Raw genomic sequence first — 27540 nt, forward strand, 5'->3', positions numbered from 1 at the left:
GATTACTACTGTAGGTTTTCGCAAATAAAATGAAGTGAGGAGTTCTAAGTTGAAGAAAAACCGTAACACATTTTATTGAACTCCAAAATCTGAACACAAACCCCTTTACATAATTATGTCATCACATCAGACCTGCCTCTTAACATGAATCGCAACTCAATGTTGGTGGGGTTGTGAATTATGTATGTGTCCACCAATTACATTATATGACAGAGGACGCCCCAGAATTCTCTAAAACGGGCATGGTGAGCTTGTTGAGAGCTCAGACGAGTTATCTTGCTTGGGTCGTATGTTCCATGGGTTGTGGAACAGCAGCTGCCTCTGGCTCATCCAGAGGTGTGTTCACATGCTCATGGTCATGTCATGGTGGCAGGGGTATGGTAGTAGTATCCTCCAAAACATGGTGACATGATTTAAGGTGATCTACTGAAACACAGTCAGGTTTACACATCTTATCCATGATAAAAGTCTTTTCTCTTTGTTCCAAAACGTGGAATGGACCATTGTAAGGGGGCCTAAGGGGATGTCAGTGTCTCCAGATCAAAAGACTGCGTGTTCAAATCACAAACAAGAGAAAATCTGCAGATGCTGGAACTCTGAGCAAGGCACACACAAAATGCTGAAGGAACTGAGCAGATCATGCAGCATCTGTGGAAAAACATAGCTGACATTTCGGGTCAAAACCCTTTGGCAGGACTGGAGAAAAAAAGCTGAGGGGTAGATTTGAAAGGTGGGGGGGGGGGTTGGAGGGGAAGGAGAAATACCAGGTGACTGGTGAAACTTGGAGGGGGAGGGATGAAGCAAAGAGCTAGGAAGTTGAAGCGTTTTATGTTGAGGAAAAACTGTAAGACATTTTATTGAGCTCCAGAGACTGAACACAAAGTGCACTAAAAAAGCCTTTACAAAATTACGTCACCACGTCAGATCCGCCTCTTAAAGTGAACTCCAACTCAATGTCAGTGGTTGTGAGTTATGTGCATATCCACCAATTACATTACCCTACTCTATCACTGATCTGTCGGAAAGATTTGAAATACAAAATTGATCATGGGCATTTTCTGGCAAGGAATGTAGTTATCATATTCCAGTATTGAGCATGTGATGCACTTAACCATGAATGCCCAGTGACATTAATTGAAGAGCAAAATGTCTGCTGTTGCTTTTGCAACACTTAAGTGATCATTAACATTAAATAAATAATTTAGGTCTCAAATAAAGAGGAAAACCTTCTTGAGAATTTCTCAAAGGACCAGAGGTCTCCAGTATTGCTGGGCGGGCCTCAAACGATCTCCTAGATCATTTCAATGATTACTCCAAACAATATCTTGAAAAGCTCATTGTTTCTTGTGTCCTGTGAGCTACAATGACAGAGAACATGTCTGAGGTCCACAGGATGATCCAGCAGTTCTTTTGAGAACACTTTGAGTTCCTGCCACGATGGGGTGGAAGGTGTGGTGGTGGTGGTGGTGGGGGGGTGTTGCTGGGATAGGATGTGGTGTGTTGCTCATCAATTTCTGCTTCTTCTGTGACTTCTATACCATTACCATATCTAATCATTTTGAAGGTCCAAGATTTGCAAATCTTTCACTCACAATTCCTTGCACGCATGGGCACAAGGAAATTATTTCCTTGTGTCGCTGGAAGAAACGATTTCAGATGTACAGTGTACAGTTGTCTTTCATTACACACTTCTTGAATGTTGGGATTGCTGCATGCCACTCTTCTGAGACGATTTTTCTGCCTCATTGATTATGGACTCTGGCCAGCAGTCAGTACCTACTTCCTTTACACAAAGAATGAAAAAGGAACTTCCTGATTAACCTTTTCAACTAAGATTCATTTTGCGATGCTGTTGCCAAATGGTGAATAAACATTGTTTGTAACATCATGTAGGTCTTTTAATTGTGATCTGTATACAATTCAGCCACTTCAGTGTAGGTTGTAGCATCAGCCATCAGGTGGGTGATTTGTCTGGGATGTTATAACAGCAAAAGAAAGGTGAAACTTTTATGCCAGCACATAGTCCATTGGGATCCTGCAAGGAAGTTGAAGTTCAAGCTGCTTCTCAGAATACAAGCCTATGATGTAATGAGAAAGTGTGATCTTTAAATACAACACCATGCAAGCGTTAATTAATTTTTTGGGCTGTTGCTTCTACAGCATCATTCTGTCCTGATTGTTGCTTTTTGCATGTCCAACCGAACACAATTCTCAAGGCTAGGTTCAAGAACAAAGATTCTTAACTTTGAGTTCCAAACTTTTCATGTTCCAGTATAGCAAGGTCAGGAGAATCATCAGGACGTACATTTTATTGTTGTTTCAGGCAATAGTGGATAAAGGAAGAAACCATTTCCACTCCATGCACAGAATTCGTGAAAATAAAAACTGCAATAATTCCAGGATGCTCTGCGGGAAATATCTTTAGTATTCTTAGAAAATGGTTTCCGGAAAGAGCAGCACAGGAAGAAGTGATGGCAGTGTTCCTGTATTTACTTTCTGCCCAAAGTTAAAATCCAATGTAAAAACTGTGACTGGATGGTAGGAACAGCATTAGATCTAGAAGGCTGTAAAATGCTCAAACAAAAGATGGAGCTTTGAGCTGTTATCAAGCTTTATTAGAAATATATCATGATTGAGTACAGAGAAAACAAAAGTGAAGTAATTAAGATTTAAGAAAAAGGTAATCCTTTCCAATGAATAACGGGGTACTCTGAATCTTAGTGTTGACCATTATCAACTGAACTAGATTAGGCAACTCACAACGCAACTCTTCATTAATCAAAGCTCACAATTCATTGTCTCTGCATAAACAACAATGTAACTATGTTGACTCCAGGGCAACAACTTTACACAAGAATTCTACTGTCTCCTCTGTTCCAATACTCACTCAGAACACTTCTCCAAATCATAACTCCAAAACAGAGATCTCTCTTTGGCCAGATGATCGATCCTTTCTTCTCCCAGCCCTTGACATGGGGGATCTTCGTGACGGCTAGTCTCCTGAGTTCCATTTGAAGCCCCTCATTCTTATATTCTTTCCTTATTGATTTGAATCTTATTGGCTCGAGATCATCTGACTGACCTGTGTCAGATTCCCACTGGATGTAGTCCAAGGGCTATAAAACTTCGTGCCTTAGGTGACTTGTTTTGTTCGATTCGACTCTGGTTCAAACCAGTCAAACCAGGTCACCCAGACACTGTGCCAAGATAACAATATTACTTTTGCCAACCTTGCATTGTACACAACAAACAGTCCATCTGAGAATGGTCTCAAGTGTAGCAGATCATCGGCAGAAACTTCTTGTGTCCACTTTCAATTGCCCTTAAGTTATCCCAGAGCAAGAATCTGTTCATCAAACAATTCACAAAATGGAGGTTACAAAATGGCAGCCTCCATTCCTTCAAGCACATGGCAAAAATAAAGACATCTGGTTTGTTTACTTCCACTGAATTGACCCATTCGAGTTTGATGTTTCCTTCCATAGTCCTTTATGGCCAACACCAGGAATAGATATTTCACAACAAATTGCTTTAAAATAAGAGGGAGAATTAGGGGAGATAAAAAGTATGGAGGTAAATTTAAAAAAGTGAAGTCACAGAAACAATACCAAAATATATTAATGACTAACATTAAAGGGAATTTGTCAGTAACATGGATGTAGTGGGATCAGTTATGCACTACAATGAGGATCTATTTATGGAGGGAAAATGCCGAGGACTAATCATTCATGTGGACTAGCATAAATATTGAATGAGATAAAAAGAAAGAAAGAAGGTAGTACATATAGTATTGTACTAAAGTCTTAAGGATATGTAAAACAGTAAAGCAAAGAAGCTTTCAAAAATAATGAAATGAATATTTTCTAAATATCAAAAAAACTATAAAGAGCAGTAAACAGAAAAAAATAAATCAAGTCAGCATTTGGTGTGACCACCCTTTGTCTTTAAAACGGCATCAATTCTCTTAGGTACACTGTCTTGTGGTTTTATATGAGAATTGGATGGTAGGCTGCTCCAAGCATCTGGGAGAACTTGCCACATTTCTTCTGCAGACTTTGGCTGTCTCGCTTGCTTCTGTCTCTCCAGATAATCTCAGGCAGCCTTGACAATGTTGATTCAGAGCTCTGTAGAGCCCATATCATCTGAAACCATATTAAAAATCTAGTGTGTCTAAGACTTTTGACAGCACCGTATTGAATTGGAATCAGAAGAATTAGGTTTAATATCACTGCCATGTGTCATGAAATTCGTTAACAATACAGCAATACAATGAAATATATGATAAATAAATATAGAAAAAAACTGAATTACAGTTAATATCATTATGTTTATTAAATAGTTAAGTTAAAATAAGTAGTGTAAAAAAATTTTTTAAAGTAGTGAGGAATTGTTCATGCATTCAATATCCATTCAGAAATTGGATGTTCCTGAATCGCTGAGTGTGGTGAACTACATATACCTGTCTGGACACGCCTCCTGCTGACTGCTCCCGTGGCTCATCCCACAGACCCCGGTACAAAGGCGATTGAGGCCTGAGCCCGGCCTCTCAGTCTCCAGGATGTAGTATGGTGGTCAACCACTGCTTGTTCCTTCTTCCAGTCAACAAAAGCCGATATCTCGCCTTTATGTCTCAGAGTGAGTTATTGATGGTGCATCACTGAGTGTGTGCCTTCAGGCACCCGTACCTCCTTCCTGATGGTAGCGATAAGAAGAGGGCATGTCCTGAGTGCAGGGGTCCTCAGTGATGGACGCTGCCTTCCTAAGGCACTGTTCCTTGAAGATGTCTTGGATACTATGGTGGATGGGGCTGGCTAATTTTACAAGTTTCTGCAAATTACCTTGACATTATGCAATAGCTAATCACCACCCCCACCCACACCAGACGGTGATGCTGCCAGTCAGAATGCTCTCCCCTGTATATTTGTAGAAGTTTTCGAGTGTTCTAGTTGACAAACCAAATCTCCTCAAACTTTGAATGGAAAACAGCCACTGTCTTGCCTTCTTTATAACTGCATCAATATTTTGCGTCCAGGTTAGGTCCTCAGAGATATTGACACCCAGGAACTTGAAATTGCTCACTCTCTCCACTTCTGATCCCTCTATGAGGACTGGTGTGTGTTCCCTCATCTTACCCTTCCTGAAGTCCACAATCAGCTCTTAGGTCTTGCTAACATTGTGTGCAAGGTTGTTGCTGTGACACCACTCAACTAACTGATATATCTTGCTCCTGTACACCCCTTTGTCACCATCTGAAACTCTGCCAACAATGGTTGTATTGTCAGCAAATTTGTAGATGGTATTTGAGCTATGCCTAGCCACACAGTTCTGTGTATACAGAGAGTAGAGCAGTGGGCTAAGCACACACTCCTGTGGTGCACCAGTGTTGTCAGCAAGAAGGACATGTTATTTCCTCTCTGCACAAGCTCTGCTCTTCCAGTTAGGAAGTTGAGGATCCAGAGGGAGGCACAGAGGCCAAGGTTCTGTAGCTTTCCGATCAGAACTGTAGGAATGATGGTGTCAAATGCTGAGCTATATCTGGCTGGTGTAGATATTTCCATTGTCCAGGTGATCCAAGGCTGTATGGAGAGCCAATTAAGAGATTTAATCCAGAGAAGATTTATTTTAGGTTGCTGAGGGAAGTAAGGGCAGAGACCTTGGAGATGCTGGCCATGGCCTTCTAAGCCTTCTTGGAAAGTGGAGTGATGCTAAAGTATGAATGGATTGCAAAGATCCCCCCTACTTTCTGAAGAAAAAAGGAAAATAATTAGTAATTACAGAGAAGTCAGTTTAACCAGGAGAAGATTAACAGCCACTTGGAAAAACAAAAGGCTGCTGGAGCAGAGTATACACTGATTTGTTAAAGATAAATTGCATTTGGGAAAGCTGATACAGTTTTTTGATGAGATATCTGAGAGGTTATTTGAGGGCTACCCAATTAATGTCATATAGATTTCTAAAAGGAATTTGATATACAGTACACCAAGGTTGCTCACAGAATTCCGAGTAATGAGATAAAAGGAACCGGAGAATGATGGATAATGTTGTTTAAGAGATTAAAACAAATACAAAGTTGTATCATTTCTTTTGTACTGGAGAACTGGTTCCCTAAGAGAGAACTGCAGGCCACTGCTGCTTTAATATCCCATAGTGGATAGTTGTAGCTGATGGTTGTGAAGGGAGCAACGTAAGTAAGTTCAGATTATTTTAGTTCAGTGTTTTTAATAATTCGTAAATGTTGTGATGTTTTAATTAGCTCTAATGTGTTAATTTTTATGAAGTATATTTATTTAGTTCTCTGTTACTCGTCGAGTAACTCCACCAAGTGAATCAGAATTTGCCTTCAACATATCTTTCCTATTCAATCTCTACTTGTCCTGCCACCAGCTAGTCACTTATGAATTTTATTTCTACAGTTTCCCCACCACCATTGTTAAAGTTACTGCCCAGTAATTTATCCTTGAAACTTTTTTTCCCATGCAGATACGATTCTCCAGTCTGCAGGCACCACCAACATTTCTGCAGAAATTTGGACAATTCAGAGCAACACTTTGTCAATTTCCAGCCCTATTTCTTTCGGCAAACCAGGGTGCACGCCACGGGTCCTACAGCTAGCTTTTCTAGTATCACTTTTTCAACTTTCAGCCCACGCAAATATCTTCCTTTGCGGTGACTCCAACAGTGTCTTCTTCCATGGTGAAGACTGATGCATGCTCTGTCTCCAAAAACAATCCACTTTTTGGTCTTTGAGCAGTTTCCTTTTTATTCTTTTTTCTATCTCTGTTTCTCCTTCTCTCTCTCCTCTCCCTCTTCTTGCTCTCTCTCTCTCTCTCTCATTCATTCACTTTCTTTCTCTCCTCTTGTTTCCTCCTCATTTTTTTATAAACCTGCACAGTATTTTGGACTGGGTGGCGAGATGGAGATACGTCTCTACCAAAGGAGGTGTAAGGTGCTCCTTCCCTCCACTAGCCTGCGGGTCACCCTTGGGCAAGGTGTAGCACCTGTTTATCCCCTGATCAGGGTCAGGTGAAGCCATGGGAGCAGGTGGTGGACGGTTGTATGAGCAGCCGGTGCATATCACAAGTCCTGGTTACGCGACCACTGACACCAGGCAGACAATCTCTGAAGAATATTGATAATGGCTGGGGTCACCCAGCCATTAAAGACACTGGCAAACTATTTCTGCAGAAAAACTTGCCAAGAGTAGTCATGGTCATGAGACTATGATTGCCTACATTATACAACACAGCACACAACGAATGAATGAACATTTTGGACACACTTCCATCTTACTGCTGTACTTTCCTCAAGGTTTCCCGTGGTCACTCCTGTCTCCCTCCTACTTTCCTGCTGAACTTCCTGTAATCAACTTAGATTCTCACTTGAGTTATCAACCTGACATTCTCCATGTGGCCATTCTTTCCTATTTCGTTTATTTTATTGAGAAGCAGCACAGAATTGGCCCTTTGAGACATTCCACCAATTTAATCCTAGTTTAATCACATGATAATCTACAATGACCAACTAACTGGCTAACCGGTATGTCTTTGGACTGTGAGAGGAAACCGGAGCACCCAGAGGAAACCCATGCAGTCATGGGGAGAATGTACAGACTCCTTATAGACAGCAGTGGGAATTGAACCTAGGTCGCTGGTACTGTAAAGCGTTGTGCTAACCACTACGCTACCGTGCTTGTACTATATGATATCCTTTACTTCTATATTCCTTCCAATATTATCTGTACTTTTGGCCATGTAAGGAGTTCTCATTCAAGGATACAAGGAACAACTTTATTCACCATATATATTTACCTGTGTTAGAAAATTTGCTGTAGTGTATTGGTGTGACATGCAACAAAAAACAAAATTCAACAATTATAGGAATCATAGAATTATATAAAAATAAACTTAGAGGTTAAGCTATAGATATGGAACAAAATGTGCATCAATACATAAGTATCAGCATGTATTTACAATGTAAACAGCATTATAAAAAGTGGTAAAATGGTTTAAAGAGTTTGCAGAGCAGTGCAGAGACTGAAATACTAGCTAGAGTGGTGTGTGTGTGTGTGTGTGTGTGTGTGTGTGTGTGTGTGTGTGTGTGTGTGTGTGTGTGTGTGTGTGTGTGTGTGTGGTGGGGGGGGGGGGTGCATTGTTAACCAGAATGGTTGATCAGATTAACTGCCCAGCAGAAGAAACCTTTGAGACAGTGTCATTTTTTTTAACAACCCCCTGCAGTATTTTCCAGTAGGAAATTTTTGAGAAAAACAGTTTGCTTGTGGATATTATCTGTAATGATCTTTTCTTGTCCATTTCTTTGTCCTGGACACATACAAGTCCCTCAATGATGGCAGCCTGCAGTCAATGACTTTTTCAGTTTGCTGTCGTTTTTGTGAGAGGATGCTGCAGCAAATGGACAGTAATGGCGGGAATGAAGATGCTTTTTGTTTTGATTTTCTCTGATTTTAATTTCTCTTACTTTTCCCTTTTTGAATATAGACCATAAAGTTGCTTACTGTTCCACAACAGTTCTAAACCAGATGTTCTGATCACTGTTTAATTGATCCCCCACAAATATATTTTCTCCACCCAGCTCACATCATTTCTCAGGACCAGTCCCAGGAATGCTTCTCACCTTATGGGGCCAGAAATTTTACAGGTCAGGATAATTCTCCTCAGCAACCCTTTTATTCATTACGTTACCACTTTCTCAATCCACAGAAGAATAGTTTAAGGTCTCCATTGCCGTCATCTTTTGCACATCTCTACAATTTTCTCCTTAAGTCCTTTTTATGCGTTGGCAGCCTTTCGAATACTCCCAGAAGTGTTATGTAATTCCAACCCAATAGATCCTGCTCTTGACTGGTCCAGGACATCCCCTTTGTCCTACAGTGGAATGTGTCCCTTAATCAATTAAGGGATATACTTTCTCTATACTTCCTGAACAACTTTTATACCAGAATGTTTATTGAACCACATGGCCCTTCCTTTAGATGGATCTCCATTACTTGCTACAACAGCATATTCACCTGTGGTTAATTGTACCTGCTATTCTCCAACATTGTTTATTATATTGTGTGCAGTTATGAACATCTATTATAGACCTGCCTTAGACCATTTCATACTCTTGCTTATTCTAATCCTACAAAACTTTGGACTTTATTTTGCTTTCATGCTACTAATCTTTACAAATACTTGTTGCTCTTTTCTTCCCTTTTTCATTGCAACATCCTGCCAAATTATTCGCAACCTAGCCCCTCTTCAATACCCAGAGCACCAGTGAATCTTCATACAGGAACATTAGTCCCAGTACTTAGAAATGGAGTCCATTGTCCCTGTATAGGTTCGATCTCCATCTCCCCTAGAATGTCTCAATATCCAAGGAATCAAAAATCTTTGTTTTCGCACCATCTATCCACATATATAAGCCAGGGCAGTACAGTGGTGATGCTTTACAGTACAGCTGACCCAGGTTCAATTCCTGCTGCTGCATGTAGGTTTTCCCCGTGACTGTGTGGGTTTCCTCCATGTACTCCAGTTTCCTTCCACATTCCGGTCAATAGGTTAGTTGGCCACTGTAATTTGTCCCGTGACTATGTTAGGACTAAATCAGGGGTCGCTGGGTGGTGTGGCTCGAACATTCAGAAGGGCCTACTTCACACTATATCTCAATAAAGAAATAAAAATAAATGCCAGGTTAATATCTCTCTCTCTCTCTCTCACACACACATACACACACACACACACACACACACACAATCACCATCTGTTGGTTGTCCATTGATTATGGCAATGACGATTATGTTTGTGCTGCTCATCTGAAGTGTGATTGTATATCACCAGTTATCAACAGGTTGATCACATATATAGATTTTAACTTTTTAAGTAAATAGAACAAGGCTAGACAGGGTAACAGTACCAGTGATATGCTACAAGCATATGTTTGATTTTGGACTCCATGGCAATCTATGACAGTCACAGCAAGTGCTCGCATATTGAGGAAATTCAGTAAAGGGTGTTTCTGTTAAAACTGGACACAACAGGTCTGGTGGATGATGGGGTGAAGATGAGATCAGTGATGAACAGTTGACAGAGACCATTAGTCCTGATACAGGGTTTCAACCTCAACTGTCGACAATTCCTTGCCCCCAACAGATTCTCAGATACTTGCTTAGCCTTTGAGTTCCTCCAGCAGATTGTTCGAGTGATGGACGGTTGATAAGTGAGTAGGGCGTTTGGGAAAGGATATGGATAGCAAAGCTTATGAAGAGTGAAGGATGGGAGCTGAGGAAGAAGAGTTCAAGAATAGTTGAGCCTGGAAGTGACAAGTATCTGAAACTAGCTGGAATTTCAGCATACTCTTTCTATTGTTCCATTCTACTTCCAGAAATACCTCCAGAACAGTCTAATACAGTGTTTCCCAACCTTTTTAGCCCAGAACCCCCGAAGCATTTTCATACTTGCCAATGCCCCCTTAAAGAACCTTCATACTTAGCAATGCCCCCCTAATGCACTGTATACTTTCCAGAGCCCCCGTAGTGTAAAAACATGTCTACGATACTACATGAGAAAAATGATCCTGCTTTAAGTTTTTATTTGTCTTTAAAACTAGCTTACACAGTACCTGTGCACTGTGTCAAAAAAAATCAAAGAAACATTTTAAGAAGCAGCCTTCTGGCAGCCAACACTCTTCAGTGTGAAGAAACCCACCTTCAAACTCTTCATTCTAGCCTTGGCATAACTGGAGAAATATTCTGCTATTTGATGCATGAGCTTTAATTTTGTTTATAGCAGATATTACAAGAGTCATGTATGAAAAAAGTAACTGGCTGAGATTTTTGGCTGTGAGATGTTGACGATGAACTACACAATGGATTGCAAACAGACTTGGAATTTCTTTTTTCATAAATGCCACTAAATTAGCATGGTGACCTGTCACATATGGTGCTCTATCTGTTGCACAAGAAATCATGTTCCTAATCACAATACTTTTATCCTTAATATACATTTTGAGGTTGTTGTAGATTGATTCTTCATTGATTTTTTAAAAAACTTTTTACAAAAGGGGATCTCTTCATTAACTTTTCCATTTTTGATCAACTGTACATATGCCCTAATCTGTGTGTTTCAAACAGTTGCCTTATCCAGTTGTATCCCAAATACTGTTTTTTTATAGCTCTGTGCATAGTTGATACTCGAAGTCTTCACTCATTTTGTCAATACAATAAGCTCCAGAGCTCATACTCTGAGAAATTTATTTTAAAATATTGGTATCCTTTTTGAGATCAGTGGTGAGCACTTCTGATACAGCAGGCATTAATAATCTTTCACCAATTGTATGAGACTTTCCATCCTTGCTATCATTTTGGAAATGTTATAAGAAACAATGAGACCACTATCAAGGTCATCTTTAGCTTTCTTGGCAAATGACTCGAGTGTGTAATGCTTTTCAAATGCTTCTTTCAATCTTCTGGAACTAAGTAATACCATAAGTAGCCTTTTCAGGGTGTCTTTTACGGAAGTTTTCCTGCAATCTTGATGGTTTCATGGATTCATTAGACAGCACAGTATTAAAATAAGACACATGGGGGGAGGGGGTTGCTGATCTGATGAGAATGGTATAAAACCACACTTCAGGTATGTAACATTGTATTGATGCGCTTTCTGTAGTTTCTGTTTCTTAGCAGTATTAGAATTCAAAGCTTCACCGCCTTCAGATTCTTAGAGATTGTGCCGTACATATTTATCCATCATTAACTGGGCTAAATTAAAATTAAAAATTAAAACAAACTGGGAATGCCTATTGGATGTTGATGATGCCAGTGAGTTGACACAGGTGGAACGATGGCAGCGAGATGAAGATGAAGACAATCACAACAGCGAAAACTACATTGACAAGGATTCAGATTGGAACCTGAATGTTAGTTGGGTTAGAGCTGGTGCTCGGCAAGCTACCTTTATACTCTTCCAGTTACCATGATTGACCAATCACGTAAGGTCTCATAATCCCCAATAATGGTTCTTGACCGGAAGTCACTTTGAACACAAGGGGAATCCTCTGGGTCAGCAAAATCACTGTTTGTTTCCAGCCAGCGTTGTACCATTGCACGGCCTGTTTTCTGTGTATCTGTAGAGAAAGTTGAGAGGGTGTACTTGACTTACCAACTGTTAAATTGCATGCTGCAAGGCTGCAAGGCTGCAAGGCAAGGGAAATTATTGGGCACCCTGGCTGCTAATTTATGCATCCCCAATAACGTCTGTTTGGTTGGTAGGGTTGGATGAGATTGCGGAGATTCAGATGTGCTGTGACGATGAGTGCTCACCGCCTGCAGAGCTATGGTTCTTCCTGTGTCCCAGTGCTTCATCCTTTTTTTCGGAAGTGCCTGCTCTACTGACGGTCGGTCAGGTCTTGTGCCTCGAGTTAGGGTGCAGCTTACCACGCACCCCACCAAGAATCTTGAACACCCCCCCGCAAAGACTTCCATTTCCCCTAACACCCCTTTAGGACACGTAGCCACCCCAATTGGGAATCACTGGTCTAGTACTTGAAAAGTCTGAACATACTTGTAAAACACAGCAAAATAATCATTTCTTGAAAGTTGCTGATAATTCTTAAATTATTTATAAAATTATTAACTTCACTTTAACAGATCTTTACTCATAACCTCCAGGTAACACTTTCACAGAGAATACACACAGCAAAGTACTTACTAAATGAGAAGGCATGACTGGGCATGACCGCACATTTTTTTAAAAAGTTGTTTTCGTAACATTACTCAAAACCCAGTGTTTCTTAACATCGGTTTGTTTTATCATTACATTTTCTTTGAGTTCTTAAACCTTACTATTTACTGTAACCTTTGAAAGCTTACTGGTAATATGTCTCAAGCTCATAGTTTTAGTTACCTAATGCTTATGACTTTTATGATAACCTTTGCCTGGTCAGTGCTTTTAAGGAGGCAGACCAGATTAGAATAATCCTGGTTAAATTTGCAAGCCTGTTCAAACATTCCTGCACCTACTTACAATAAGAAAATACTGCAATGATTTTTGCTTTAGCTTTTTTGTACCTGAACCATTATCCAGTTCAAAAGTTAAATCGAGCAATTTATTTCATTAAAGTCAGCAAAAGTGCTATTTTTAAACTAGAGTGTTTTCGTGATTTTGATATTCAATATAATAATATCCATTGTAAGTTAGTATCATACAATGTAATGAAAGCTTGTCTCTCTTGATTAACATATTGCCATAACACTAAGAAGATTAAGGGCCCTACACAGCTTTTGCTGTCAAGTGGCATCAGCAAAGCATAACTTGTCAGTGTTGCAATATAACAAATAAATCTATGATTTGTAAAATTTAATAAAGGCAATTTTGCCAGTGTTTATGATTGTTAAATGACTGGCAGGCTACTGTACTAAGGGACTAATACTCAGATTGAACAAAATGAACATTACAGGTAAAGTTTGGGATTAATTCTTAAACCTTTGGCGATATTTGTGCCTGCAGAAGGCAAGAAATAGAGCAAGGAATAATAACCAAACAGAGGGCCACATAAAACACTATAAATGAACAGAACATGAAATTAATAGACTGTTTATATTAAGCAGAAATGTTTCATGTTCTTTTTTACTTGGCCCCAGTGGAATGCATTTCTGTTTAAAGTACAGACTGATTCCACAGCAACAGTTTCAACATTAAAATAATGACAGTGTGCAGCTGCTCAAAAGGCACAATTGCTGTGTAATGAGAAAAATGAATTCCTAGGCTGTATGGCTGTAAGACTGAAAAAAACTGGCAGCAAAGATTGAAGCAACAAGAAATGGCCCACTCTGCAGGCAGTAACATGCATGTTGCTGTGTAGCTTAATTCCCTGTGGTGGAGTGAGAAGATTGCCTCAAGGTGATTCCCTGTCAGTTCAAATAGTATTGGACTGGAGTGTGGAAAGCAAATGCAGCACAAGATCAGCCACAGTTATGTCACATTTTCTTATCCACCACAACACCGGTGAAGTATGGCTTTGCAAAGGTTGGTTCACTGTCAATTTCCCCATAGGTAAAACAAAAGTAGACCCGGTTATGGATTTTCCAAAATCTATCCAGTTCAGAGAAGGCATTTTGATGAGCGCACGGGAAGAAATGCAGGTGGTTATAGATCAGTCACATGGAATGGCTTCAGCGGGAGCAATTTAAATTAGCAAATTAACACTGTAGCACAAAAACAGTTTGGCATTTACAACAAAGCACCATAGGCAATATCTCTGCAATTAAAGTCTTAGTGTAAACTGGGCCCAGCTGGATATATGGTTTTACTTTATTCATTTTTAGGACTGGGGATTGCAGGCTAGATTAGGCTCGCCATCCCTGCTGGGGCACAGGCCACAGACAGCAGCTCACCATAGTCCTCTGTCTTGGGTCTGTCTTTCAAATTGAGCTCTATCCCATCTATACGTCTTCCAGGCAAACATCCTTCTTCTCCTAAGGATGAAGTCTTTGGAGCTTCTAATAGTGTTTCTGTAGCACTGGGTTTTTACGGGATGGTGTTGCTAGCCCCATGCCCAACCCTCCTCTTTTTGCAGCTGGGGTTGGGACCATCCATGGCGGAGTTTGGAGAGACCACCCCCTTGCCTTTGAGAAGGTGTTGGTGAGCTACCTTCTGGCACTGCTGCAGACCCACTCAAGAGGGTGCTCACATGGTGCAGCTGGATAGGAAATTGCAGGACAGATCCAGTAATGATCAAAGATTAGAGATACACTTCCAAGTCAGAACGTTGTGCAACTTGGAGGTTAATCTGGGTAGTAACCCCAATGCATTTTGCAGTTAGTATGCAGTGCAGCCACTGTGTGCTGATGCTGGTTGAAAGGCTGACAAACATTGGGCTGCTCTTTCCCTCTTCATGTCAAATTCCATGAAGGTTGCTGTTGACACACTCATTCAGGTAAATGTAGAGTATTTCATCATGCTCCTTGCAGATGGTACATAGGCTTTGGGAGGCAAGGAGCTTGTCATTTGCCACTGTATATACAGCCTCTGACTGTCTCTTATGGCTATTGTTGACTGTGGTGTTGTAGCTGTAGTTGTTTCAGTTGAGTTATCCGGGATTGTGAAGGTGTCTTGGCAAAAGTAGTGTTGTTGCATGTCAAGTGAAAGTAGAAACATTCTTGCTGGAGATGGCTGTTACCTGGTATTTTTAAAGCATGAATGTTACATGCCACTTAGCTGCCAGTGTCTTGATGATGTCTGGTTTTGCTGCAAGCAGGAATGGGCTTCTTCATTTGCTAATTTGGAATGGAACTGAATATTCTGCAATTATCTGCAAACATCCCCACTTCAAAGATTAGTCTTATTTGTCACATGTACAACAAAACATACAGTGAAATGCATCATTTGATTCAAATCGAGTCAGTGAGGATTGTGCTAGGCAGCCTTTCAAGTGTCACTGTTAGTATGTACTCTGGAGTTAGGGTGTATAGCAAATATTAACTTCACCAGCAACCAATTTCCAGACATGAACGTGGATTGTAGATTGAATTTAAAATGCAGTCCTGAACAATAGCTTTCCCGGAACTGTGGACGGGAGTAGACTGCAAACCAGACAATGCTGATTAGTATTAATTTTGGGTGTCTGGAGCATGGGTGCAAAGAAGAAGTGTGTGAAAACTTTATGTAACTCAAAGGAAGCATTGCAGATACATTGTAACTATAGAATTGTCCTGCTGTTACCTTTGATCTTTATTATATAAAATGTCATGTAATATTGGGTCAGGAGGCTTCTTCCGACAAGAATGTCTCAATATGATGCCTATTGCTCAGTTTTGTTTAATTAAACACTTCTATATCCAGTGGCTTCAGTGATTCTCCAGTGACTTTGTTCATGTTACAACATTGCCACACTTCCAGCACCACCACAGTATGCACACAACTCACTAACCCTAACCCTATGTCTTTGATATGTAGGAGGAAACCAGAGCACCCAGAGGAAACCTATGTGGTCACAGGGAGAATCTATAAACCTCTTACAGGCAATGGGAGATTTGAACTGTGACTGGTGATCGCTCGCGCTGTAATAATGCTTTTGATCTTAGGATGGAAGAAAGTTCACAGATGAGGTACCTGAAAATGGTTGCAGTTAGGACACTGCTTTAAGTAACTCCCGCAATGACATACTGGGGTTGGGAGGATTTTTATCCAACAATCATAATCATCTTCCTTTCTGCAAGGAAGGATTCCAACCACTCCAGTATTTTCCTCCTGATGCCCATTGACCTAAGGGTGCTGGGTGCTACACTTGATATCAAGGCCAGCCTCTCTCACCTCAGCTTTAAAATTCAGTACTTTGGCACATGTGGCCTGGAGCTGTGTAGGCCTGGTGCCATCTTCTCTTTGCTACCATCAAGTAAAGGGACCTGAAGACACATATTCAACATATTAGGAAAAGCTTCTTCCCCCTCTGCTATCAGATTTCTGAATGGACAATTAACCCATGAACACTACCTCACTATTTTTTTCATCCTTTTGCAATACTTATTTAATTTAAACTATATAATATATATTCAGTACTGTGAAAAAATCTTAGGCACCCTATATTTTTTATATGGTGTTAGACAGTATGGCCTCTACGCAGCCCTGATTTCAACATCATCGAAGCTGTCTGGGATTACCCGGAGAGACAGAAGCAAGTGAGATGGCTAAAGTCTGCTGAAGAACTGTAGCAAGTTCTGTAAGGTGCTTGGAACAACCTACCATCCCATTTTCTTATAAAGCTGCAAGACAGTGTACCTAAGAGAATTGATGCAGTTTTAAAGGCGAAGGGTGGGTCACACCAAATATTGATTTGATTTTGTATGTTTTTACTGTTTACGGCACTTGATAGTATTTTTTTGATATTTACAAAGTTTTGATTTAATTATTTTTGAAAGCATCTTCACTTTACATAATGTTTTAACACGTGCCTAAGACTCTTGCTCAGTGCTGTACTTCTTATTGTAATTTAAAGTTTTTATTATTATTTTTTGCAATGTATTGCTGCAACAAATCAACAAATTTCACAACATACGCCTCCGATATTAAACCTGATTCTAATAAAAGGGCATAAGTGTGAATATTTAGATGAGTAGGTACCATTGAGAGCACTGTTGACACAACTTTCCATTGCTTTACTGGTGATGGAGAGTGAACTGACTAGGAGATAATTAGCTAAATTGGCTATGTCTTCCTTTTAGCAAAAAAGAATATGCCACGGTAATTTTCTACTGTGGATGTTGACTGTATTGTAATAATACAACATATTCAGGGATGATGGTCTTCAGTAAAATAGCTATGGTGTTGCCTGACCCACACTGTTCCCTCTAAGCTGTGGGGGTGTACGGCTGCGCAGTAACGGAAATGTTCCTGTATGCATAACCATTCCTGCAACACAGATGGAATTTCCTTTTATGTGATGTTAACATAATTTGGAAACTATGTTAATATAATTTTGAAATCTATCTTAATATAATAGTGAAATACCCTGTAATTAATTATGTTAACAAATATAATCCCTAAATTTTCTAAATAATTAATGTACCACAACCTCTAACTTGAAATATTTTAGGGCCTCAATATATTTACATCTGGATTTCAAGTTACAATAGTGTTACAAATTGTAACAATAAACACAGAATGGAAGCTGGTTGCTCATTGTTAATAAACTGCCAGCCCACTGAATGCTGACACCATCTGGTCAAAACATTTTACTTTTGCCATTGTGCCTTTCAGTTGTTTTGACTGCCCGATGTTGTCTTCTTGTGAGTTGTAGTTTGTGTTTGTTTGATGTGCATATTACAAAGAAATACAGTGCTGTACAGATTTCAGGCCATGTACAAATTTCCTACTCAGAGCAATGGTTGATCCACACTGTTGTAAAAAAAATTGAGAACATTGCTGTCCCAGACCCTTTGCTGTGTTTAATGATCTTAGGCATTTCTTGATATCATCAGCAATGAATTGTATTGATTTAAGACTAGCTCTGCAAAGGAGGAGATCTCATGAGGAAGCCAAAATGGACTATTCATTTGGCACCTCTGGCTGAACATGTTTGTGAATACTTCAAAATTTTCTTCTGTGCTTATTTGCAGAGCCTGGCCATCACTGAGTTTGGGACTGTTCACAACTCCTCCTCCCATTACCAGCTTAATTGTCCACTACTATTCAGATGTACATATGCCAGGGCTGCGAAGCACTTATGCGACCCATTGCAACATACACAAAATGCTGGCGGAACCCAACAAGTCAGGTAGCATCAGGTAGACGGGGAACAACCAGTCAACATACTGGGCTGAGTCTCCAAATCAGGACTGGTCCATAGATGCCATATGATTTGCTGCATTTCTCCAACATTTTATGTACGTTGCTCAAGATTTCCAACACTGCAGAACCTCTTGTGTATATGGTCCATCGTTTGGTCTTATCTGCTGCAACATTTTTGTTGTTTATCATGCACACAATCCTGAATTTCAGTTTCAATGTGCAGGCACCTCATCACTTTTAGGAGGCTGGGCCTGCTCGTTGCAGTCCTTTTGCAATATTAATTGAACCCTATCTTGGTGGTAAATGTGGGATATGTTGAGTCAGGTTGAAGATTGCGATGGTATGCATTGAATGCCCAGAGGTGAGATACCAGATCTGTCCCTTTCCCATTTAACACACTTGTAGCACCTATAATTTCTTGGAAGATGGCCCCAGATTGAAAGTAAGAGTTTGTGATGGTTACTTCTACTGATGCAATTGTAGGCTGATAGATCCATTACAGGTTATTGGTGAGGATGAGGGCGACTGGGTGCATCCTTTGTGTTGGTTCACTCACTAGTCAGGATTCGGTGAACTGAATCTGGAACTGAACCATCTACACCTCGGACTTCAACTATTGCACTGAGTCTTGCCATCCTCAGAAGTTTTCTGATGACTCTGCCATAGTTGGATGCATCAGCAAGGGAGATGAGGCTAAGTACAGGGCTACAGTGGGAAACTTTGTCACATGGTGCGAGCAGAATCATCTGCAGCATAATGTGAAAAAGACTAAGGAGCTGGTGGTGGACCTGAGGAGAGCTAAGGCACTGGTCACCCCTGTTTCCATCCAAGGGGTCAGTGTGGACATTGTGGAGGATTACAAGTACCTGGGGATACGAATTGACAATAAACTGGACTGGTCAAAGAACACTGAGGCTGTCTACCAGAAGGGTCAGAGCCTTTTCTATTTCCTGAGGAGGCTGAGGTCCTTTAACATCTGCCGGACGATGCTGAGGATGTTCTACGAGGCTGTGGTGCCCAGTGCTATCATGTTTGCTGTTGTGTGCTGGGGCAGCAGGCTGAGGGTAGCAGACACTAACAGAATCAACAAACTCATTCGAAAGGCCAGTGATGTTGTTGGGGTGGAACTGGACTCTCTGACGGTGGTGTCTGAAGAGAAGGTGCTGTCCAAGTTGCATGCCATCTTGGACAATGACTCCCATCCGCTCCATAATGTACTGGTTAGGCACAGGAGTACATTCAGCCAGAGACTCATTCCACCGAGATGTAACACTGAGCGTCATAGGAAGTCATTCCTGCCTGTGGCCATCAAACTTTACAACTCCTCCCTCGGAGTGTCAGACACCCTGAGCCAATAGGCTGGTCCTGGACTAATTTCCACTTGGCATGATTAACTTATTATTATTTAATTATTTATGGTTTTATATTGCTATATTTCTGTACTATTCTTGGTTGGTGTGGCTGTAATGAAACCCAATTTCCCTCGGGATCAATAAGGTTTGTCTTTATTGGATAACAGACCTCACTTCCGGTTGGCAGAGCTTGTTCTAACTCTCAATAACTTCTCCTTTGGTTCTTCCCATTTTCTCCAGATCAAGGACGTAGCCATGGGCACTTGCATGGACCCCAGCTGTGCCTACCTCCTTGTGGGTTATGTGGAACAGTCTATGCTCCAAATCTATACTGGCACCACTCACCAACTTTTCCTCTGCTACATTGACGACTACATTGGTGCTGCTTCCTGCACCCATGCTGAGTTCGTCAATTTCATCAACTTTGCCTCTAACTTTCACCCAGCCCTTAAATTCACTTGGTCCATCTCAGACACTTCCCTCCCCTTTCTTGATCTCTCGGTCTCCATCTCTGGAGACAGACTATCCACTGACATCTTCTACAAACCCACTGACTCACATAACTATCTTGACTATACCTCTTCCCACCCTGCCCAATGTAAAAATGCCATTCCTTATTTCCCGTTCGTCTGTCTCCGCCGCATCTGCTCCCAGGATGAGGCTTTCCATTCCAGGACTTCTCAAATGTCCTCTTTCTTTCAGGATCATGGTTTCCCTTCTGGCGTCATTAAAGATGCCCTCACCCACATCTCCTCCACTTCCTGCACTTCAGCCCTTAACCCGTCCTCCCATCACAACAGGGACAGGGTTCCCCTTGTCCTCACCTACCACCCCACCAGCCTCCGGATCTAATACATTATCCTCCGCAACTTCCACCTTCACCAGGACCCCACCACCAAGCACGTCATTCCCTCCCTACCCCTCTCAGCTTTTCACAAGGAACAATTCCCTCCGCGACTACCTGGTCCACGCGTCCCTCCCAACAGAACTCCCACCTGGCACTTATCCCTGCAAGTGCAAATGCTACACTTGTCCCCACAACTCCACCCTTACCACCATTCCGGGCCGCAGACTGTCCTTCCAGGTGAAGCAACACTTCATCTGCGAGTCTGCTGGAGTCGTCTATTGCATCCGGTGCTCCCGGTGCGGCCTCCTCTACATCGGCAAGACCCGACGCAGATTGGGGGACCGCTTCATCGAGCACCTACGCTCCGTCTGTCACAATAGACAGGACCTCCCAGTTGCCACCCACTTCAACTCTCCTTCACATTCCCATTCAGATATGTCCATACATGGCCTCCTCTACTGCCATGATGAGGCCAAACTCAGGTTGGAGGAGCAACACCTCTCTATTTCTGGGCTTCGGCCCTCTCCTCCCCCTATTCCTGATGAAGGATCTCGGCCCGAAACGTTGGCTACTCTTTTCTCACGGATGCTGCCTGACCTGCTGAGTTCTTCCAGCGTTGTGTACTTATTCAATAAAGTATGTCTGTCTGTCTACCTTGCCCAGGGTATATTCTGTGCCTTTGCTTCTGGCGATGTTGTTCTGCATAGGGGAGCACGGACTCTGGTTTGCAGACCTTGGGAGCTGGGGTTGTGTCCCCTCACCTTGATCCGCCTGACGCACGTTGTCCTTCGCCGAGCCTGGCCGCAACCGGCGGGCTTGGGCGCGACGTTCGGACGTCGCCCTGCGCGGTGACGTCAGCGGCGCAGGAGGGCGGGGACTGAGCGGAGGGAGGGAGGCTGGCGAGTTGGTGGCTGCGCTTCGCGGGACAGGGGACGGTCGGGAGCGAGAGCCGCACGGATTGACCCGTCCCCCCCTTGGCGGAGCGCATCACCTGGCGGTCGCCGAGGCCGAGCCAGCCAGCCAGCCAGAGGCACTTGGTCTCGCGTCCGCAGCCGGTTGCAGGATGCCGCTGGCACAGTTAGCCGGTCCCTGGCCCAAAGTGGACGTGGTTCACCTGGAGACGGAGGTAAATGCTCGAGTGGGGAATTAACGGTTTGCATGTTGCAAACGGGCATGAATTTGCCCGGGGAGAGAACACGGTGGGCATCAACAGTGGCGTGAGGAGACCGGTTTAGAAGCCGAGCCGCTGCGTCCGGGTTGAGGTGACTGGATGGGGAATGGAGCCGGATGAACTCCGAATGTTTTTCTCTCTGCTCGACAGAATTCCTCGGAAAGTTGAGGTTTGAAGGGCCGGAGCGGAGCTGTCTCCAGCCTCGCACTTTTCTGAGGGCGATTCAGTGAGATTCCAGATGAATGAAAAACACTGCTGGGGCGCAGTTGGATTGTGTGGAGACGGGTTTATTGGATAATTAAAACCATTAAACGGCGATAAGTGTAACTTTGGAGATGCCAGTTATATTGCCGCGCCGTGGTTGTGATTATGAACATTTTATTAAAGAAATCGAGGATCTTGGAGCCTTGTAGTTTGCATGCTTTTTGCCACAATCTTGTATTTTGTTAGACGCTGCAACATCACGCTCCGATTTTCCCAACTTCGCCGTTGTTGCGAATTTGTTGACTTTTATGAGAATAAACCAATTTATAACGTGCTTAAAGGGTCGCCATCTTTATGAATATATTTTTATTTGAATAGCCCGATTTATTTTAAAACCACCGACAAGTAAAATGACACGAAACATCTCGCATTGCAACAGCAATTTGCGATAAAAATGACGCACGAGAAAGCAGGGACCGTGGCTGTTGCGATGACATTGAATAAAATCTTTTATTGAATGCATTAATGACCTTGTACCCCGCAGCCGGGGGGGGGGGGGAATTCCTCCTACGTGAGGATTTCTTTCAGTCCAAAATAATTTGCTACTCGTATGTAACGGAGCAGCTACTCTACCGCAGAACGAAACCTGCAATTGAGAGAGTGTTGTTTAAAAGTATTTTTTGTGTAGAATATGTAGAAGTGAAAAGTCAGCATCGAAGTGCTAAATAATGGACTTGCAGGATGTCAGTGTATTTTCCCAGCGATCAGCGGCAGGGCTCGGAAAATGCCGTTAGGGATTCAGAACTAACATGAAAAGACTGAAACTGAATCTAGATCGTCCTCGAGGAGGAAATTTGATCTCGGCTAGTAAACCGTGTAAACCCTTATAATTCATACATTTTTTCGGAGTTTGTCTGAACTGGAACAGAATTAAATGGCTTGCAGTTCGCTAATTGTGTTAAACGTTGGAGTATTACGTTTATAATCTCAATAGTATGCTACCGAAATGTAATTCTTAACAAGTGCAGTCGTTCGTTACGGGGGAGGTGTGGGACAATACGCACTGGCAGGATATCTTATTAATGATTCTTTCAACTAGCTTTAGTGGCCCATTGATCTGAAGATCCTGCAACGCTAAACGAATCCTTGATACAATAGTGTCCACTACCTGGTATAAATTTCCTGATATTTGATTGAGCCAACTTGCAACACAGGTTATTATGCTGGTTGATGATTTGTAAGTCGAATATCACAACTGTCACTGCATTGCCTTGTTGGTTTCTGTAACTGGTGGTCTGTGCCACGAAAAGTTTTTGATGGAGTAGCTGGTAATGTCAAGCACTTATATTCCATTCTAGTATTCTGACAAAGCTTTCTGTGGGTCTACGTGATGTATATTGAGACCATAAGGCATAGGAGCAGAATTCGGTCACTCTTTTTGCGTCTGCTCTGCCATTCCATCATGGCTGATTTATTATCCCTTTCAACTGCCTTAGCCCTGTAGCCTTTGATGCCCTCACTCATCACGAATCTATCTACCTCCACTTTAATATACCCAGTGACCTGGCTTCCACAGCCGTCTGGCAGTGAATTCCAGAGTCACCACCCTCTGCTAAAGTAGTCCCTTGTCTCGGTTCTGAAGGGACATCCCTCTATTCTAAAGCTGTGCTCACCCATTAGAGGAAAGATTCCTCCCCCATCCACTCAGTCAGTATTCAGTAGTTTTCAATGAGATCCCCCCTCATTTTTCTAAACTCAGTAAGTACAGGCCTAGAGCCATCAAACGCTCCTCATGCGTTAACCCTTCATTCCCTTGATCATTCTTGGGAACCTCCCCAGGACCCTCTCCACTGCCAGCACAGACTTTCTTAGATAAAGGGTCCAAAGTTGCTCACAATACAGTCTGAGCAATGCCCTAAAATGCCTCAGCATTACATCCTTACCCGTATATTCCAATCCTCTCAATTAATTACATCCTTTTCTTTGACATTCCCTTGGGTTTGGAGATTACTTCTGTTCTGGTTTTGTGTGTTCTGCGGTGGCTAAAGAGGTAATTGGAGTTCAGACCTTTGCATTAACAGGGCAGATGGAGGTTGAATTGGTGAGTGGATAGTTTGTGAGCTGGTGGTCTTCCCTGTCTGTGCAGGTATGATATGTGGCCGCAAGCATTTCGGTACTGTTCTCTGTGCAACGCTGTCAGTGGTCATGGTTCATGGGTGCTCCCAGGAGTCACTAATCTTTTCATGTTGCCTAGGTAAGGTTTTAGGACAATGTAGTCTGCCTAGTGTACCTGACTGAGTGTAACTAAGGTCTCAATGCAGGGGATGTTGCATCGGGAGAGGACATTTATATTGGTTTGCAACTCAGTGCATAAAAGTATGGCTTAGAGTAGGGGTTCCCATTCTTTGTTTTAATCCATGGACCAATACCATTGAGCAAGGGGTCTGTGGACCCCCCTGGATTAGAGGTTCGTTTACTGTATGGACCAAACACCAGAAATGTGATCTGTGTGGCTTTGACCATGGAATGATCGGTGCCAGATGGGGTGGTTTGAGTATTTCAGAAACTGCTGATCTCCTGGGCTTTTCACATACAGCAGTCCTTAGAGGATCGTGTGAAAACAGAAAAGAAACATCCAGTGAGTGGCAGTTCTGTGAGTGAAATTGCCTTGTTGACGAGAGGGGTCAGAGGAGAATGGTCAGACTGGTTCTGGCTGACAGGTTTGTGACAATAACGCAGATAACCATGTGTTACAACAGCGGTGCGCAGAAGAGCATCTCTGAATGTACAACACATCAAACCAAACAGCAGCAGGAGACTATGAAGAAGATTATGATTTAGTAGCCACTTTATTAGGTACTAGAGGTACCTGATATTTAAATTATGACCTAGTGTAGTTGTGATATTCTGATAAAGTTTGCATGGGTGATATCTAGTGTGCAAACATTGTGAACACATTATGACATGGACATGTTTTACCATTTGCCCTTTGTTTTACAATCACTTTGGGATTGCCAACATTTATTGGCAATTCTGAATTGTTCTTGACCTGGTGGTGGTAAGTCCTGTTCTTGATCTTCAAGTACTTTTCATGAAGGTACTGCAGTACTGTTGGGTTGGGAGTTCCAGGATTTGAGTCCAGTGACAATGAAGGAATCAAGTCAGGTTGGTGTGTGACTTGGAGCAGATGGAGCAGGGGGATAGAGACGTGCCCATATACCTACTGTTTTGTCCTATGGAGGCGCTTAAGGTAAGCAAGGCAAACAAATGGATTGCATTGGCAGAGGAAATGAGTGCCTTGGGCAGAGGATGGTGCTTTGTCATTGAGCTATTGGAGAATGTAGCTAAACATGTGAAGAGTTTTCATTATGCTCCTAATTTTTGATTTCACAAGATCACAAGACAAAGGAGCAGAAGTAGGCCATTCGGCCCATCGAGTCTGCTCCGCCACTCCTCCATGAACTAAACTATTCTCCCATCTAGTTCCAATTTCTGGCTTTTTCCCCATATCTCTTGATACCCTGACTAATTAGATACCTATCAATCTCCTCATTAAACCCCCTCAATGATCAGGCCGCCACAACTGTATGAGGCAACGAATTCCATAAATCCATGACCCTGATTTGTAAATAGTCACTTTACTGTGCAAGCAGGTAAGTTGCTCCTGATTTGTCTGACCATACTTTGCAGTCACATTAACAGAGTGGACGTATTGATTATTCTGATTGTGCCGAGAAGCTTGGAATGGCATTGCCTTAGAAGGTCAAGGGAAGAGGGTTAGATTCTCTTTTTGGATATGTCCATTATTTAATACTTGTGTGAGTGAAAGCTCGTGCCTAAATGTTGTGCAACCTCTGCTGTATGCAGGCCCGGACTGCTGTATTTGTTGAGAAGTTGTGAACGGAATTGAATATTACAAAGTTATTACTCATCCCCACTTCCGACGACGTTGGACGAAGTCATTCATTGAAGTAGCTCATGGTGATTCAGTGTAGGATACGCACCTGTTTTTTTTTTTGGAAGCAATGTCCTGGGGCCAGGAGACTAACCTCCAACAATCACAACCGTTATTCTTGGTGTGAGATATGACTCCAGCTATTGGCTTTCTCCTGGATGTCCATTGATTTCATCGTTCTCCTGGTTCCTTGATGCCACGCTAGGTCAAATACTTGAAGCAAGAGTATCATTCTCACCTCACTGGCAGTTTCACCTAGAGTTGAATGATCTTACCAAAACTGGCATCAGTGTAAAAGCAAACATGAAGAAATCTGCTGATGCTGGAAATTCAAGCAGCACACTCAAAATGCTGGTGGAACACAGCAGGCCAGGCAGCATCTATAGGGAGAAGCACTGTCGATGTTTCGGGCCAAGACCCTTCGTCAGGACTAACTGAAAGAAAAGATAGTAAGAGATTTGAAAGTAGGAAGGAGAGGGGGAAATCTGAAATGATAGAAGACAGGAAGGGGTGGGGTGAAGCTAAGAGCTGGAAAGGTGATTGGCAAAAGGGATACAGAGCTAGAGAAGGGAAAGGATCAGGGATGGGAGGCCTAGGGAGAAAGAAAGGGGGAGGGGAGCACCAGAGGGAGATGGAGAACAGGCAAAGAGTGATGGGCAGAGAGAGAAAAAAAGTGGGGGAATGAATAACTCAGGGATGGGATAAGAAGGGGAGGAGGAGCATTAACGGAAGTTGGATGTTCATGCCATCAGGTTGGAGGCTACCCAGCCGTTATATAAGGTGTTGTTCCTCCAACCTGAGTGTGGCTTCACCTTGACAGTAGAGGAGGCCATGGATAGACATATCAGAATGGGAATAGGATGTAGAATTAAAATGTGTGGCCACTGGGAGATCCTGCTTTCTCTGGCAGACCGAGCGTAGGTGTTCAGCGAAACGGTCTCCCAGTCTGTGTCGAGTCTCACCAATATATAAAAGGCCACACCGGGAGCACCGGATGCAGTATACCACACCAGCCGACTCACAGGTGAAGTGTCGCCTCACCTGGAAGGACTGTCTCGGACCCTGAATGGTGGTGAGGGAGGAAGTGTAAGGGCAGGTGTAGCACTTGTTCGGCTTACAAGGATAAGTGCCAGGAGGGAGATCGGTGGGAAGGGATTGGGGGGACGAATGGGCGGGGGAGTTACGTAGGGAGCGATCCCTGCCGAAAGCAGAAAGTGGAAAGATGTGCTTGGTAGTGGGATCCTGTTGGTGGTGGCGGAAGTTACGGAGAATTATACGTTGGACCCAGAGGCTGGTGGGGTGGTAGGTGAGGACAAGGGGAACCCTATCTCAAGTGGGCTGGTGGGTGGAAGGGGTGAGAGCAGATGTGTGTGAAGAAGAGCTACTTAATAGGATTGATGCCACTGTCTTCTGCACAGCTGCTGATTGCTTAAGTGGTAATTAGCTGGACCTGATTTGTCATGTTTGTCATGAACAGATCAAGTCTTAACAATTTTCCACATTGTCAGGGAGGTGCCGTGTTTAAACTTGGGTGGAGGCACAGCAAGTTCCAGAGTGTTGATCTCCAGCTGAATTTCTTGTCCCTGCAGTGTCCCTGGCTGTGAATTGAGTTGGCTGAAGTCTGACTTTTCTGATGTTGGGGATCTTGGGAGGAGCCCAAGATGAATCTTCACTGGACACAATAGGGCAAGTAGACCTATGTGAAAAAGCCATAGTTATATGGCATA

The 27540-nt window shown here is 42.5% G+C and overlaps 1 protein-coding gene across 2 annotated transcripts in view; it reads left to right on the top strand.

The window, feature by feature from the left end:
* The first annotated feature begins 21358 nt into the window (after positions 1-21358).
* rps6ka1 (ribosomal protein S6 kinase a, polypeptide 1) overlaps positions 21359-27540 on the top strand; it is a 172012-nt gene continuing 165830 nt past the window's right edge. For both annotated transcript variants that reach the window (XM_059954691.1, XM_059954692.1), the window contains exon 1: positions 21359-21609. In XM_059954691.1, coding sequence (XP_059810674.1) covers positions 21547-21609 — 63 coding nt within the window. In that variant the 5' untranslated portion in view covers positions 21359-21546. The remainder of the gene's footprint in view (positions 21610-27540) is intronic.

The sequence above is a fragment of the Hypanus sabinus genome, chromosome 30 (genome assembly GCF_030144855.1).
Source record: "Hypanus sabinus isolate sHypSab1 chromosome 30, sHypSab1.hap1, whole genome shotgun sequence".
Taxonomy (NCBI): Eukaryota; Metazoa; Chordata; class Chondrichthyes; order Myliobatiformes; family Dasyatidae; genus Hypanus; species Hypanus sabinus.